Source organism: Mustelus asterias, chromosome 21, assembly GCF_964213995.1.
Source record: "Mustelus asterias chromosome 21, sMusAst1.hap1.1, whole genome shotgun sequence".
NCBI classification, from domain to species: domain Eukaryota; kingdom Metazoa; phylum Chordata; class Chondrichthyes; order Carcharhiniformes; family Triakidae; genus Mustelus; species Mustelus asterias.
The window spans coordinates 15,387,071-15,399,582 of NC_135821.1; the positions used below are offsets into that span (position 1 = coordinate 15,387,071).

The window sequence follows — 12,512 nt, forward strand, 5'->3', positions numbered from 1 at the left end:
CTTGGACCATATCCCTCCACACCCCTCTCATCCATGAACCCGTCCAAGTTTTTCTTAAATGTTAAAAATGACCCCGCATTTACCACTTTATCTGGCAGCTCATTCCACACTCCCACCACTCTCTGCGTGAAGAAGCCCCCCCTAATATTCCCTTTAAACTTTTCTCCTTTCACCCTTAACCCATGCCCTCTGGTTTTTTTCTCCCCTAGCCTCAGCGGAAAAAGCCTGCTTGCATTCACTCTATCTATACCCATCAAAATCTTATACACCTCTATCAAATCTCCCCTCAATCTTCTACGCTTCAGGGAATAAAGTCCCAACCTATTCAATCTCTCTCTGTAACTCAGCTTCTCAAGTCCCGGCAACATCCTTGTGAACCTTCTCTGCACTCTTTCAATCTTATTTACATCCTTCCTGTAACTAGGTGACCAAAACTGTACACAATACTCCAAATTCGGCCTCACCAATGCCTTATATAACCTTACCATAACACTCCAACTTTTATACTCGATACTCCGATTTATAAAGGCCAATGTACCAAAGGCACTCTTTACGACTCTATCCACCTGTGACGTCACTTTTAGGGAATTCTGTACCTGTATTCCCAGATCTCTCTGTTCAACTGCACTCTTCAGAGTCCTACCATTTACCCTGTACGTTCTACTTTGATTTGTCCTTCCAAAGTGCAATATCTCACACTTGTCTGCGTTAAATTCCATTTGCCATTTTTCAGCCCATTTTTCTAGTTGGTCCAAATCCCTCTGCAAGCTTTGAAAACCTTCCTCACTGTCCACTACACCTCCAATCTTTGTATCATCAGCAAACTTGCTGATCCAATTGACCACATTATCATCCAGATCATTGATATAGATGACAAACAACAATGGACCCAACACCAATCCCTGCGGCACACCACTAGTCACAGGCCTCCACTCAGAGAAGCAATCCTCCGCAACCACTCTCTGGCTTCTTCCATTGATGTGGAGATGCCGGCGTTGGACTGGGGTAAGCACAGTAAGAAGTCTCACAACACCAGGTTAAAGTCCAACAGGTTTATTTGGTAGCAAATACCATAAGCTTTCGGAGCAATGCTCCTTCGTCAGATGGAGTGGTCTCTGTTCTCAAACAGGGCACAGACGAAGGAGCATTGCTCCGAAAGCTTATGGTATTTGCTACCAAATAAACCTGTTGGACTTTAACCTGGTGTTGTGAGACTTCTTACTGTTCTTCCATTGAGCCAGTGTCTTATCCAATTTACTACCTCCCCATGTATACCTAGCGACTGAACCTTCCTAACTAACCTCCCATGAGGGACCTTGTCAAAGGCCTTGCTGAAATCCAGGTAGACAACATCCACCGCCTTCCCTTCATTCACTTTCCTGGTAACCTCCTCGAAAAACTCTAATAGATTGGTCAAACATGACCTACCACGCACAAAGCCATGTTGACTCTCCCTAATAAGTCCCTGTCTATTCAAATATTTGTAGATCCTATCCCGTATCACACCTTCCAATAACTTGCCCACCACCGACGTCAAACTTACTGGCCGATAATTTCCCGGATTTCTTTTGGAACCTTTTTTAAACAACGGAACAACATGAGCCACCCTCCAATCATCCGGCACCTCCCCCGTGAATACTGACATTTTAAATATGTCTGCCAGGGCCCCTGCAAGTTCAACACTAGCTTCCCTCAAGGTCCATGGGAATACCCTGTCCGGTCCTGGGGATTTATCCACTCTGATTTGCCTCAAGACAGCGAGCACCTCCTCCCCTTTAATCTGTAAAGGTTCCATGGCCTCCCTACCAGTTTGCCCTATTTCCGTAGACTCCATGCCCGTTTCCTCAGTAAATACAGATGCAAAAAAACCATTTAGTATCTCCCCCATCTCTTTTGGTTCCATACACAGTGTACCACTCTGGTCTTCAAGAGGACCAATTTTATCCCTCACTATCTTTTTGCTCCTAACATACCTATAGAAGCTCTTTGGATTTTCCTTCACTCTGTCTGCCAAAGCAACCTCATGTCTTCTTTTAGCCCTCCTGATTTCCCTCTTAAGTAGCTTCTTGCACTTTTTATACTCCTCGAGCATGATCTGTTCCTTGCTGCCTGTACATTTCATACAACTCTCTCTTCCTCTTAATCAGTGTTACAATCTCCCTCGAGAACCAAGGTTCCTTATTCCTATTTACTTTGCCTTTAATTCTGACAGGAACATACAAACTCTGCACTCTCAAAATTTCTCCTTTGAAGGCCTCCCACTTTCCATTTACATCCTTACCAGAGAACAGCCTGTGCCAATCCACACTTCCCAGATCCCTTCTCATTTCATCAAATTTGGCCTTTTTCCAGTTCAGAACTTCAACCCGAGGACCAGATCTATCCTTATCCACGATCAGGTTGAAACTAATGGCATTATGATCACTGGATCCAAAGTGTTCCCTCACACTCACATCCATCACCTGCCCTAACTCATTTCCCAATAGGAGATCCAATATCGCATCCTCTCTAGTTGGCACCTCTATATACTGATGTAGAAAATTCTCCTGAACACATTTTACAAACTCTACCCCGTCTAAACCTTTAACAGTATGCGAGTCCCAATCTATATGTGGAAAATTAAAATCCCCGACTATCACAACTTTGTGTTTCTTGCAGTTGTCAGCTATCTCTCCGCTGATTTGCTCCTCCAATTCTCGCTGACTATTGGGTGGTCTATAATACAAGCCCATTAATGTGGTCATACCTTTCCTGTTTCTCAGCTCCACCCATAGGGCCTCTGTAGACAAGCTCCCTAATCTATCCTGCCTGAGTACCGCTGTAACATTTTCCCTGACCAACAATGCCACCCCCCCACCTTTTATCCCTCTGCCTCTATCCCGCCTGAAACATTGGAACCCTGGAACATTCACCACACACTGGCCAATTCATAGAATCATAGAAACGCTAGTGCAGAAAGAGGCCATTTGGCCCATCGAGTCTGCACCAACCACAATCCCACCCAGGCCCTACCCCAAATCCCTACATATTTACCCACTAATCCCTCTAACCATCTCAGGACACTAAGGGGCAATTTTAGCATGGCCAATCAACCTAACCTGCACATCTTTGGACTGTGGGAGGAAACTGGAGCACCCGGAGGAAACCCACACAGACACGAGGAGAATGTGCAAACTCCACAGTGACCCAAGCCGGGAATCGAACCCAGGTCCCTGGAGCTGTGAAGCAGCAGTGCTAACCACTGTGCTACCGTGCCGCCCAAGGTTCGCCATCACAGTCAGTGCATACACTCCAATTTTGGACACCATGACAAAACCAAGGAAGATTCCTGTCCCAAACTTGACCAAGTTATCCAGGGGGTTCCAAAGGAGGACAGGCTTATTCTTCTGAGAGTCCAATGCCAGACTTGGAAGAGATTTCAATCTCCAGAATGGAAATATTGGCAGGGAAGGAACTAGAAATTTCAACTCCAATGGAACCACTTTTTGAATCATAGAATCCCTGCAGTGTAGGACGCCATTCAGCCTGAACCAACAACAATCCCACCCAGGTCCTATCCCTGTAACCCCACGTATTTACTCTGCTAGTCTCCCTGACACTAAGGGGTAATTTAGCATGGCCAATCAACCTAACCCGCATATCTTTAGAGTGTGGGAGGAAACCCAAACCCAAACCTACATAGGGAGAACGTGCAAACTCCACACACAGAGAGCCGAGGCCAGAATTGAACCTGGGTCCCTGGCGCTGTGAGGCAGCAGTGCTAACCGCTGTGCCGCCTTATCAAATGCAAAGAACACGGCATCATCATCACCAATACCTTATTCTGTCAGAAGAACAGTACAATGCATCCTGGTAACACCCACAGTCCGAGCACACTGGCACCTGATCAATTACCTGTTCAAAAGACAATTGCAACCATCTTCAGCCCTAAGTGCCGAGTGGATGATCCATTTTGGCCTCCTCCTGAGGTCCCCAACATCAGGGATCGAGGTTTTCAGCCAGTTTGACTCACTCCACACAATGAAGAAACATCTCAATGCACTGGATACAGCAAAGACCACATACTCTTGACAACATCCCAGGTATAGTACTAAAGGTTTGCTCACGAACTAGCTATCCATTAGCTATGCTGTTCCAGTACATCTGCAAAAATGGCATCTACCCAAAAGCGTGGCAATAGCCTCGATCTGTCAGTCCACAAAAAGCAGGACAAATCCATATCTGACCAATTACTGTCCTATCTGCTCTCAAATCTTCAGCAAAGTGACAGAACAAGCCACTGAATGCTGTCAATCAACACTTATTCAGCAATAGCTCGCTCACCGATACTCAGTTTTGGTTCCACCAGGGCCACTTGGCTCCAGGCCTCACTACAGCCTTGGTCCAAACATGGACAAGACGAGCCTTGATATTAAGGCAGTATTTTCACTAAGTGATGCATCAAGGAACCCCAGTAAAATTGAAGCCAATTGAAATGGGGAGGGAAGAACTCTCCAGTTTGTAGATGGATCTGGTTGTTGGAGGTCCATTATCTCAGCATTGTTATAGTTCCTCAGGGTAGCATCCTAGGACCAAAAATCTTCAGTGGCTTCATCAATTGCTTTTCCTCCATCGTAAGGTCAGAAGTGAGAACGTTGACAGATGAGTGCATCACTGCCATTCTTAACTTCTCAGAATGGAGCAACCCATGCCTGCATCAAAACCTGGGCAATGGCATAGCTAGTTCAATTTCGGCTTGGGCTGAAAAGTGGCAATTAACACTCATGTCAATGACAATCTCCAACAAGAGAATCTAAACCATCTCTTGACATTCGATGTCATTAACATCCTGGAGGGGGGTGGGGGAGTTACCATTGACCAAAAAGGGCCAACTGGACAAACTATATAAATGTTGTGTCTATAAAAGCAGGACAGCATCTCTGTGCAATTTGCACGTTCTCCGTGAGTTTCTTTCTTCCGGGTGCCTAGGTTTCCCCCCAAAGATGTGTGGGCTAAGTTCATTGGCTATGCTAAACTGCCTCTAAGTGTCATGGGGATTAGCAGAGTTAAGTATATGGGGTTACAATAAGGCCTGGGTGGCTGTCATCGGTGCAGGCTCGATGAACTGAGCGGCCTCCTTCTGCATTGTAGGGATTCTATGATCTGGAAATTGTGTGACCAGTAACCCATCTCTTCACTCCCCATAACTTGTCCACAATCTACAGGACAAATGTTAGGAGTATGATGGAATGATCTCCAGTTGCCTGAAAGAGTGCAGTGCCAACAGCAGCATTTTTCATCCTAATTTGAAACGCCCAACTCCTTAAAACGATTACCAGCATTTCTAGACACTCCAGCTCATCATCTACCAGCAAGCCCCCTCAGAATCATCTCATTCCTCTGAACTCCAGGCAAGAACTATTACCTGACCACTCAGCCACAATCATGTAAAGGCTCAGTGACCCTCATAACTATTACCCGTTCTTCAAAGGAATGATAGTCCTTTTGTTTACATTTAATTTTAGACTACAACCAGGTCACTTCAGATATCAGCAGCCATTCCTTTGGTAAATATCTCTTTATTACTGGAATTGCAAAATACAAGAAAACCAGTACAGTATCAAAATAGCACATTAATAAGACTGACACTGGGTACAACCTCACAAGGTGAAATCTTTCACATACAAGGAAAAATTACAAAGACTTGCTTAGACTGCTGAGATTCTTCACCAGCTGCAGGATTCTTAGTTTAAAGAGCAGTCATAGGTTGGGGTGCAATAAATCTCTAGATTTAAAAGATTGACAGGCCAACAGTACATAACGACTTTCAGTCACTCAGAGCAAGTTGCAAAGAATAAGGTTATTTTGTACCACTGTTAAATCCTGCAAGTAGGGAAAAAATCTGCATCAGAACACCTAAAGCATTTAAAAGAAGAAAATGTGGAAGTCACAAAGTTGTCCGATGGTTGTCACTATCCCTAGAATCTGCTTGTCCAATCACCCAGCTCTTTCTTTTCTGCTGAGTGTATGGCCCCATAACAGACAAAAATTACCACTGAGGGTTGGAGCGCAGGGTGTCAGGTAATCTTAATAGTTGCAATGTCAGATTTCAATAACTCTGCATCCAGGCTGCACACAATTACATCCATAATGTTGTATAAAATGATCTGAGCCAGAACTCAAAAATGCTGGTGTTATAAGGTTTTTAACCTGTAGATTGGTTGTAAAAGTAACCAGGTAAATGAGGGGGAAAATACATTGCAGAAGATCACACCAGTTCATTGTGAGACCTGACATTTGCTTTGAAGGGCTAGTTAATGACTGGTAGCAGTCTCACCCTCATGCTGACAATCTGTTCTGATTGGAAAGACTAGGGTCCAGTTGCCTGAGAACATGTCTTCAAAATGTTGCTGGCATCAATACTGCCAGTTCTCGCTCTCACAGGCTGTGAGTGGTTCGATGCAGGTTTGCTCACGTGAAATTACATATTAACTACCCTCACTGCCCCTCCCTCTGCTTCATTATTCCCCAAATTAGAAATGTCAAAAGGGAGCCTCTTTATGCCAAGTGTAAACTTTGCAAAGCTTGGCAGTCTTATCACGGGTGCTGGTAACCTGCTGATGCCACCAGTAGGCGAAAGGCACATTTCAGGAACTAAATTTCATCTCCCATCAGGACAGTCGCACTCGCATTTGAATCAATGCGTTTACAACATGCATCGCAATATCAAAACGAAACAGATTCACAGTAAGCAAATGGCAGAGTTCAAGTTTTATTAACAGGAATGACGTTACTGGTTGAATGCAGAACAATGCACGCATTGGAGAGACGGTAAAGGTCATTCAAATTACATCAAAACAGCTTGGGCTGCAGAACATAGCATTACAGCCGACGGCAACCGCAAAGATTTCCCCTCTTCAGGACAAACATTTTGGTTGGTCTCATTTCGATTCTAAATCTTGGTTTTGCATTAATGATGGGTTTTATGATCGGACATTTGGACCTACAAGGGAAGCTTAAGAAAGCAGGCTTGAAGCTTTACCACACGATCTGAAAGCTGTTACAATTCTATCAACGGAACCGCCAAAAGATGGTGGTGGTTTCAGATTTTAAAATTAGCTGCTATATACTCCATACAATGCCTCAGGAGAAGAAAATGGACTTTTCTGTTTGTTAAATGAGTTCATTTATGAAACACCTACCTTTAACGATACTTCCAGCACTCAAACTATTTGAAAAAAACCTACCAGCAGCATGAACGCTTAGCTATATATATATATATAAAAAACTGGCCAATCATTAAGAGGGAAAATGGTCAAATTAACCTCAAAAGCAATATAACAGGAACAACATGCTGCTGCTGTATGGAAAAATTACTCAGCAGAGCAGTGGTCTGACATATCAGAATGCACTCAACAATGGTGCAACTTCTGGTCACCTGTTGGTTAACCTATAGCAACTATTGAAGGATGACTCTCCTCTTTGCTGTCGAGCAATATTCCTCTTAAGACAACGGAAGGAGAGAGAGTAACAAGCTGGTGACTATAAGAAAGTAGTTGAGTAACAGTTCCAGTACTTCAGCTTGTTAACAATATTAAACCATCAGAAATCAATTCTAAAACACTTCAACAGAACCTGAGTTAAACACTGACATGAGTCAGACCTCATTGCTTGCACCATGGGACATTACTGCAAAATGACTATCCATTTCTTAAAAGGCGACTGTAACTTAGCATCCTTGTGCTAACTCGACAGATGGTGGAGGGTTGGGAAGAGTCAATTCACTCTCACTGTTCAGGAATCTCCTTTTGACTTGTTTTACTGAGAAGCTGTTCCTATTTCTCAATTTTATTGCTTATTCCAAATATCAATTTAATTAAGACTACTTCATAAAAACAGAAAACGTACTCAAAAACAAGGGAGCCAAAACGTGGCTCTTTCAGTTTAGTCTTCATTGCCTAAATTGGATGTCACGGGCATCACTATTCCTCACCTTCAAGTCAGACTGAGAACCATGTCAATACCTCTTTGTAAATAGACTCCCCCCACCGCCCCCCCCTCCCTTCTGAACTTTCCCCAGAATGTTCAGAATTTTCAGAAGCAGATCAATCCGCCCATCTCACAACCAAAGAGATGTTAGAGCTGAGTTGTGTGCTCACTATTCTGCCTGAAGTTACATATAGAATCCAAAGGTTGTTCTAAAAATGAATTCTAGTCTTTCACAGATGCCCAAGAGCAGCTCGAGTTTAAACACAAATAAAAAGTTTTCACTGAAAGAGACTCAAAGTAAAAGTGGCATTAAGTAGAAAGGATTTTTGATGGTTTGGTATAGTTACTTAAAAAAAAAATCGATAATTTGACTCAACATCCTCTCTCGTCACATTTTAACCAGTTATTGCATTTGCACTGGAAATTGTTGCTATCACAGAGTGAAAAGGGCCATGACTTTCTGGCTTGAGGTTACGGTCAAATTATAGGATCGGCAGACATTCTGATAAAATTACATGACAAGAACTTAAGAGACACCAACCTACCTTTTAAAAGATGCACTCAAAAATGGAACAAGCTGGTTTTAAAATTATTCAGGAGAGTGGTTGAACCAAGGGCACTACAGGAGTTCAAACACTTACTAGGAGATAAGCAGGGATCAAGGTTCAAGCAGTGACCAATGATCTGCCTCCATTGCACTGAGTGATCAGCAGGTTAGTTCTGTGCCATGATTTGCAAGCATTAACACACAACCTATATCTCAATGAGATTTACAGTAGGTGTCAGTAGTAAAGTTTTAACAGAACAGCCCATGTTTGATCATGTGGATCAGCGTCAGAAAGATTGCTTCTTGCCTCTCACTATAATGGTAATAAAGTCAAGGTGGATGCAATTGTATAATTTACTCATCCTTTCTAAACTTTACTCTTCAGTAGAAAATGGAGTTGATGCCTAGGTCTTTTAAACAGGGAAATAAAGTGTAAATTTTACAAAAGTGAAATTATTTTCGGGTTGATCCCTGTGAAGTAGGTGGTGGTGGAGGTGGTGGTGCATACTGATAGGCCCCTTGGGACATGTAACCCAACAATGAGCTGCTCTGCGTGTATGTCTGAGACATTAGTGGCTGTGGTTGTTGTCCGAGCCCATTCTGCCTGTACTGTGCTGAGGTCTGTGGGGGCCGCCCTGCACTAGCAGAGGTCGAAGCACTGTAGCTATTTGAACCATAAGCTGCAGCTTGAGCAGTAGCGCCATACCCAGAGGCTCCATAAGTGCCCGCCACACTTGAACTTTGATAGCTACCTGGTTTTCCAAATCCTGCTTGAGATGCAGCTCCATACGTGCTTGGGTTAGTACCCCCATACAGCCCGCTTTGGGTAAAGTTTGGGTATTGGACTGACTGCTGACCATACACAGAGCTTCCATAACTGTTGGCCTGTGGAGATCGGAAACTCTGCTTACTCAATGGACCGCTGCCATCTCGGGAATCTCTCTGCCCCCCAAACCTGCCCCCATCTCCCCTGTCCCTGCGGTCCCCATCCAGGTCTCGGAAATTCCGGCTGCGGCCTCTGTCTCGATCATCTCTGTACATGGTATTGGGGTTGGAGCCAGTAGGCCGATAACGGGATCGGCCTCCTAGAGAGAGAGAGAGAGAGGGGGGGGGGGGGGAGAGAGGAGGAGGAGGAGAAAACAGAAGCAAGTTTAGTGAAGGTCTCATAATTAAATTGTACTGCTGCACAACACAGTCACACTGGATAAATCACCCTCACTGGAGTCTGGTGCTGCATTAAATACCAGAATTGACCCCACATCACTCAAATTTACTACTAAGCCAAAAGATAATGTTCCTCCTCCCTGCCCACCTACTGAATTCACTCTCAGGTCACACACAATCAGTTCAGGTGGTGACTGGTTTCCAAGTCTCTGCACACGCTGCTATTCAACGTGTATGAGAGTAGTCTGGTGCCAGTAGCCTGTTGCTTTCTCCTCGCTCAGCGAGGAACCTCAGACTCTACACGTGCAGGGAATTGCAAGTGTGCTCTATCCCTCTACAGCACAGCACACAAGAGCGAGCTCTGCCCCCTTTACCTTAAAGGCAAACATAAGATTATTCAGATATTCCTGTAATCAAATGGCCAAAAACAAGTTTCAAATCCAAATTCAATGGTCAAATTGAGGCTACAGGAACCTGGAATATTAGGCCATTAAATGTTCACTTCTAAAATTAGGAAAACCAATGTTTCAAGTGGTTTTGTTCAAGAACATTCCATCTGTTTCCCCTTTTAAGTTATTTAATCCGCTTCCAACACCTTATTATGTCAAACCACTGGTCAATAAAATCTCTCCCTCAATGTCAATAAAACGAAGGCGATAGTCATCGGGCCCGATTGTACTAAAACGCCCGCGTGAAATCGAGGTAAAGTTGGGCGTCGGGCCTATACCGCGATCTGCACCCGATTCCGAGCAGATCGCGGCTTTACCGACACCCGATTCGGGTGCGGGTCCGAAGCGGATTTCTATTCTGCAGGGGAACCTCCGAAGCCCCCTCTGCCCTTGTGAAGTCACCATCCTCCTCGAACCCCCACCCTAACGAGCACGTGGTTTTCGCATTCTGTTATAAGTGATTTAGAAGTTCTGAAAGAGGAAAACACTAAATGCAAGGTTGTTTTATTTAAGGCAGATGCATAGCTGCCTATTAAAGGCAGCCAAGCAAACATCTTTCAAAAACTGATTGATGATTCTTAAATGGAGGTACCAATATTCTGCATTTGCTCCGCATTCTCTTAAGTGCCTCAGCAACAACAAACATACAAGGAACGTGACAAGGTCTACTGATTTCCGGTTCACTATGGAGAGTTGCACTACCTTGTGTCTCAGGGATAAACTTTGAACAACGTTTTGCCCAATGAAGTGTCCCATAGCAAGTAAAGAATTCAGTTACCTCTTCCGCCTCCTCTCCCATGATCAACAAGCTGTAGGAGTTTTGGGTTAATGGCTTGGTTAGCCTCCTCCAGCACTTTGATCAACTCCCTAGCCTGTTTCACGTTGCCTGGTGTGAAGAAGGTGTAGGCTGTGCCTTTGTTAGTGCTGCGCGCTGTACGGCCAATGCGATGAACGTAGTCCTCGGAGGAATTGGGATAGTCGTAATTGATGACAAATTTGATGTCTTCCACATCTGTAAAAGCAGAATTGCAGTGTGGTGTGGAAAGGAGGGGAATGTGCCAGGTTGAAGCAGCACAAACAGCACACCACAACAGCCAGGCAGAAAAAAAATAGTTAGAATAAAATTCCAGTACAAGCACCTTCACAGTTCATGCTACTATACTGCAGTGGGACCCCATCACATGCAGAGTTTTTAAACCCACACCATGCTTTGAAGCAACAATTTCACATACCAAACAGCGGAACACTCTGCGCACAAACATAAAACACCTTACTAACACACTCAGTTGAGCAGATCCACTGCTCTATAAACTGGAAAAACACTGAATTCTCAAAATACTTTGTCCCAGAACAGAAACTAATTTGCTTCAGCCTGGCAAGTGCTGTTCCTCTTCAGTTAAGTTGTAGACTTAAGAGACTTTATAATTGGACAAGCTAGATAGAAACTTGAAGTTTCTGACACCTTCAGCATATCCAAATGCTCCTTCACTATATTTATCTCGGAAAGGAGGCTGCACACAAACCTGGCTGAACTAAGAAGAGGTCTTGTTGGGTTAGCAAATTATAATACGGTTTTACATGAACAGAAATTGCTGGAATTTAAACGCCTTTAGGCTCTGATCGCTACCTAGGTTTTAAAAATTCAAGCAGCAGTTCTAACAAAAATCTGTGAAGACAGCCGAGCTTTCAAAGCCTCGAGCCACAATAGTGACTGATCCTTCTAATGGGTGGCGAGGAGGGAGACTCCACGACAGTATATGGAACATGACGCACCTTGCCTCAATGTTTCTGATGTTGGGCATTTGGTGAAAGCTCTTACAATTGTACTACTTTGCATCTCACTTTCCCGTATAAAAGGAAATAAAACAGCAACAAATGCCCTCTGGTCACCAGTGAAATAGCAGAACCTGTATGGCAGGATGTATTTCATAACTGATATTTGCTGGACTTGAATACCCTGCTCACTCCCACATTATTGCCATTTCCTGAAATCTCAATTTAAAATGCAACAGTTTATGAGCTGCAGGAGTAAATTTATAACCTGCCATTAACAACCTACATCTTCAATCAAAACTATCTCGCTTCAAACACTGTCTATAACCCAACACCTTGCAGCCAGTGGATGTGAGTTGCTTCCCTGCTGAGGCCAAATGTGCTCAGACCTTTACTTTGGGGGGGAAAAAAACAGAATTGCTAGGCAAAAAAATCCATTAGACAAACTTACAGTTACTGCCTTACCCCACACCAAATACTGTCTATGATGTGGTTTCTTTTAAAGATTAAAGGAGCACTCCTTCAGATGAGGTCTCCCTCCCGTTTAGCAACACAGAGAAAAACTCTGGGTACCAAATGTCACACCATGTACAGCACACACGGACCCCCCA

At 43.9% G+C, this 12,512-nt stretch overlaps 1 protein-coding gene across 1 annotated transcript in view; it reads right to left on the reverse strand.

Annotated features, from left to right (window-relative positions):
• Window positions 1-5,542: 5,542 nt before the first annotated feature.
• LOC144509136 (putative ATP-dependent RNA helicase DDX17) overlaps window positions 5,543-12,512 on the reverse strand; it is a 45,496-nt gene continuing 38,526 nt past the window's right edge. Inside the window, exons 12-13 of the mRNA XM_078237538.1 lie at window positions 10,907-11,140; window positions 5,543-9,600 (exon numbers count right to left, since the gene is read on the reverse strand). Of these exons, the coding sequence (XP_078093664.1) occupies window positions 8,969-9,600; window positions 10,907-11,140 (866 nt within the window). The 3' untranslated portion in view covers window positions 5,543-8,968. The remainder of the gene's footprint in view (window positions 9,601-10,906; window positions 11,141-12,512) is intronic.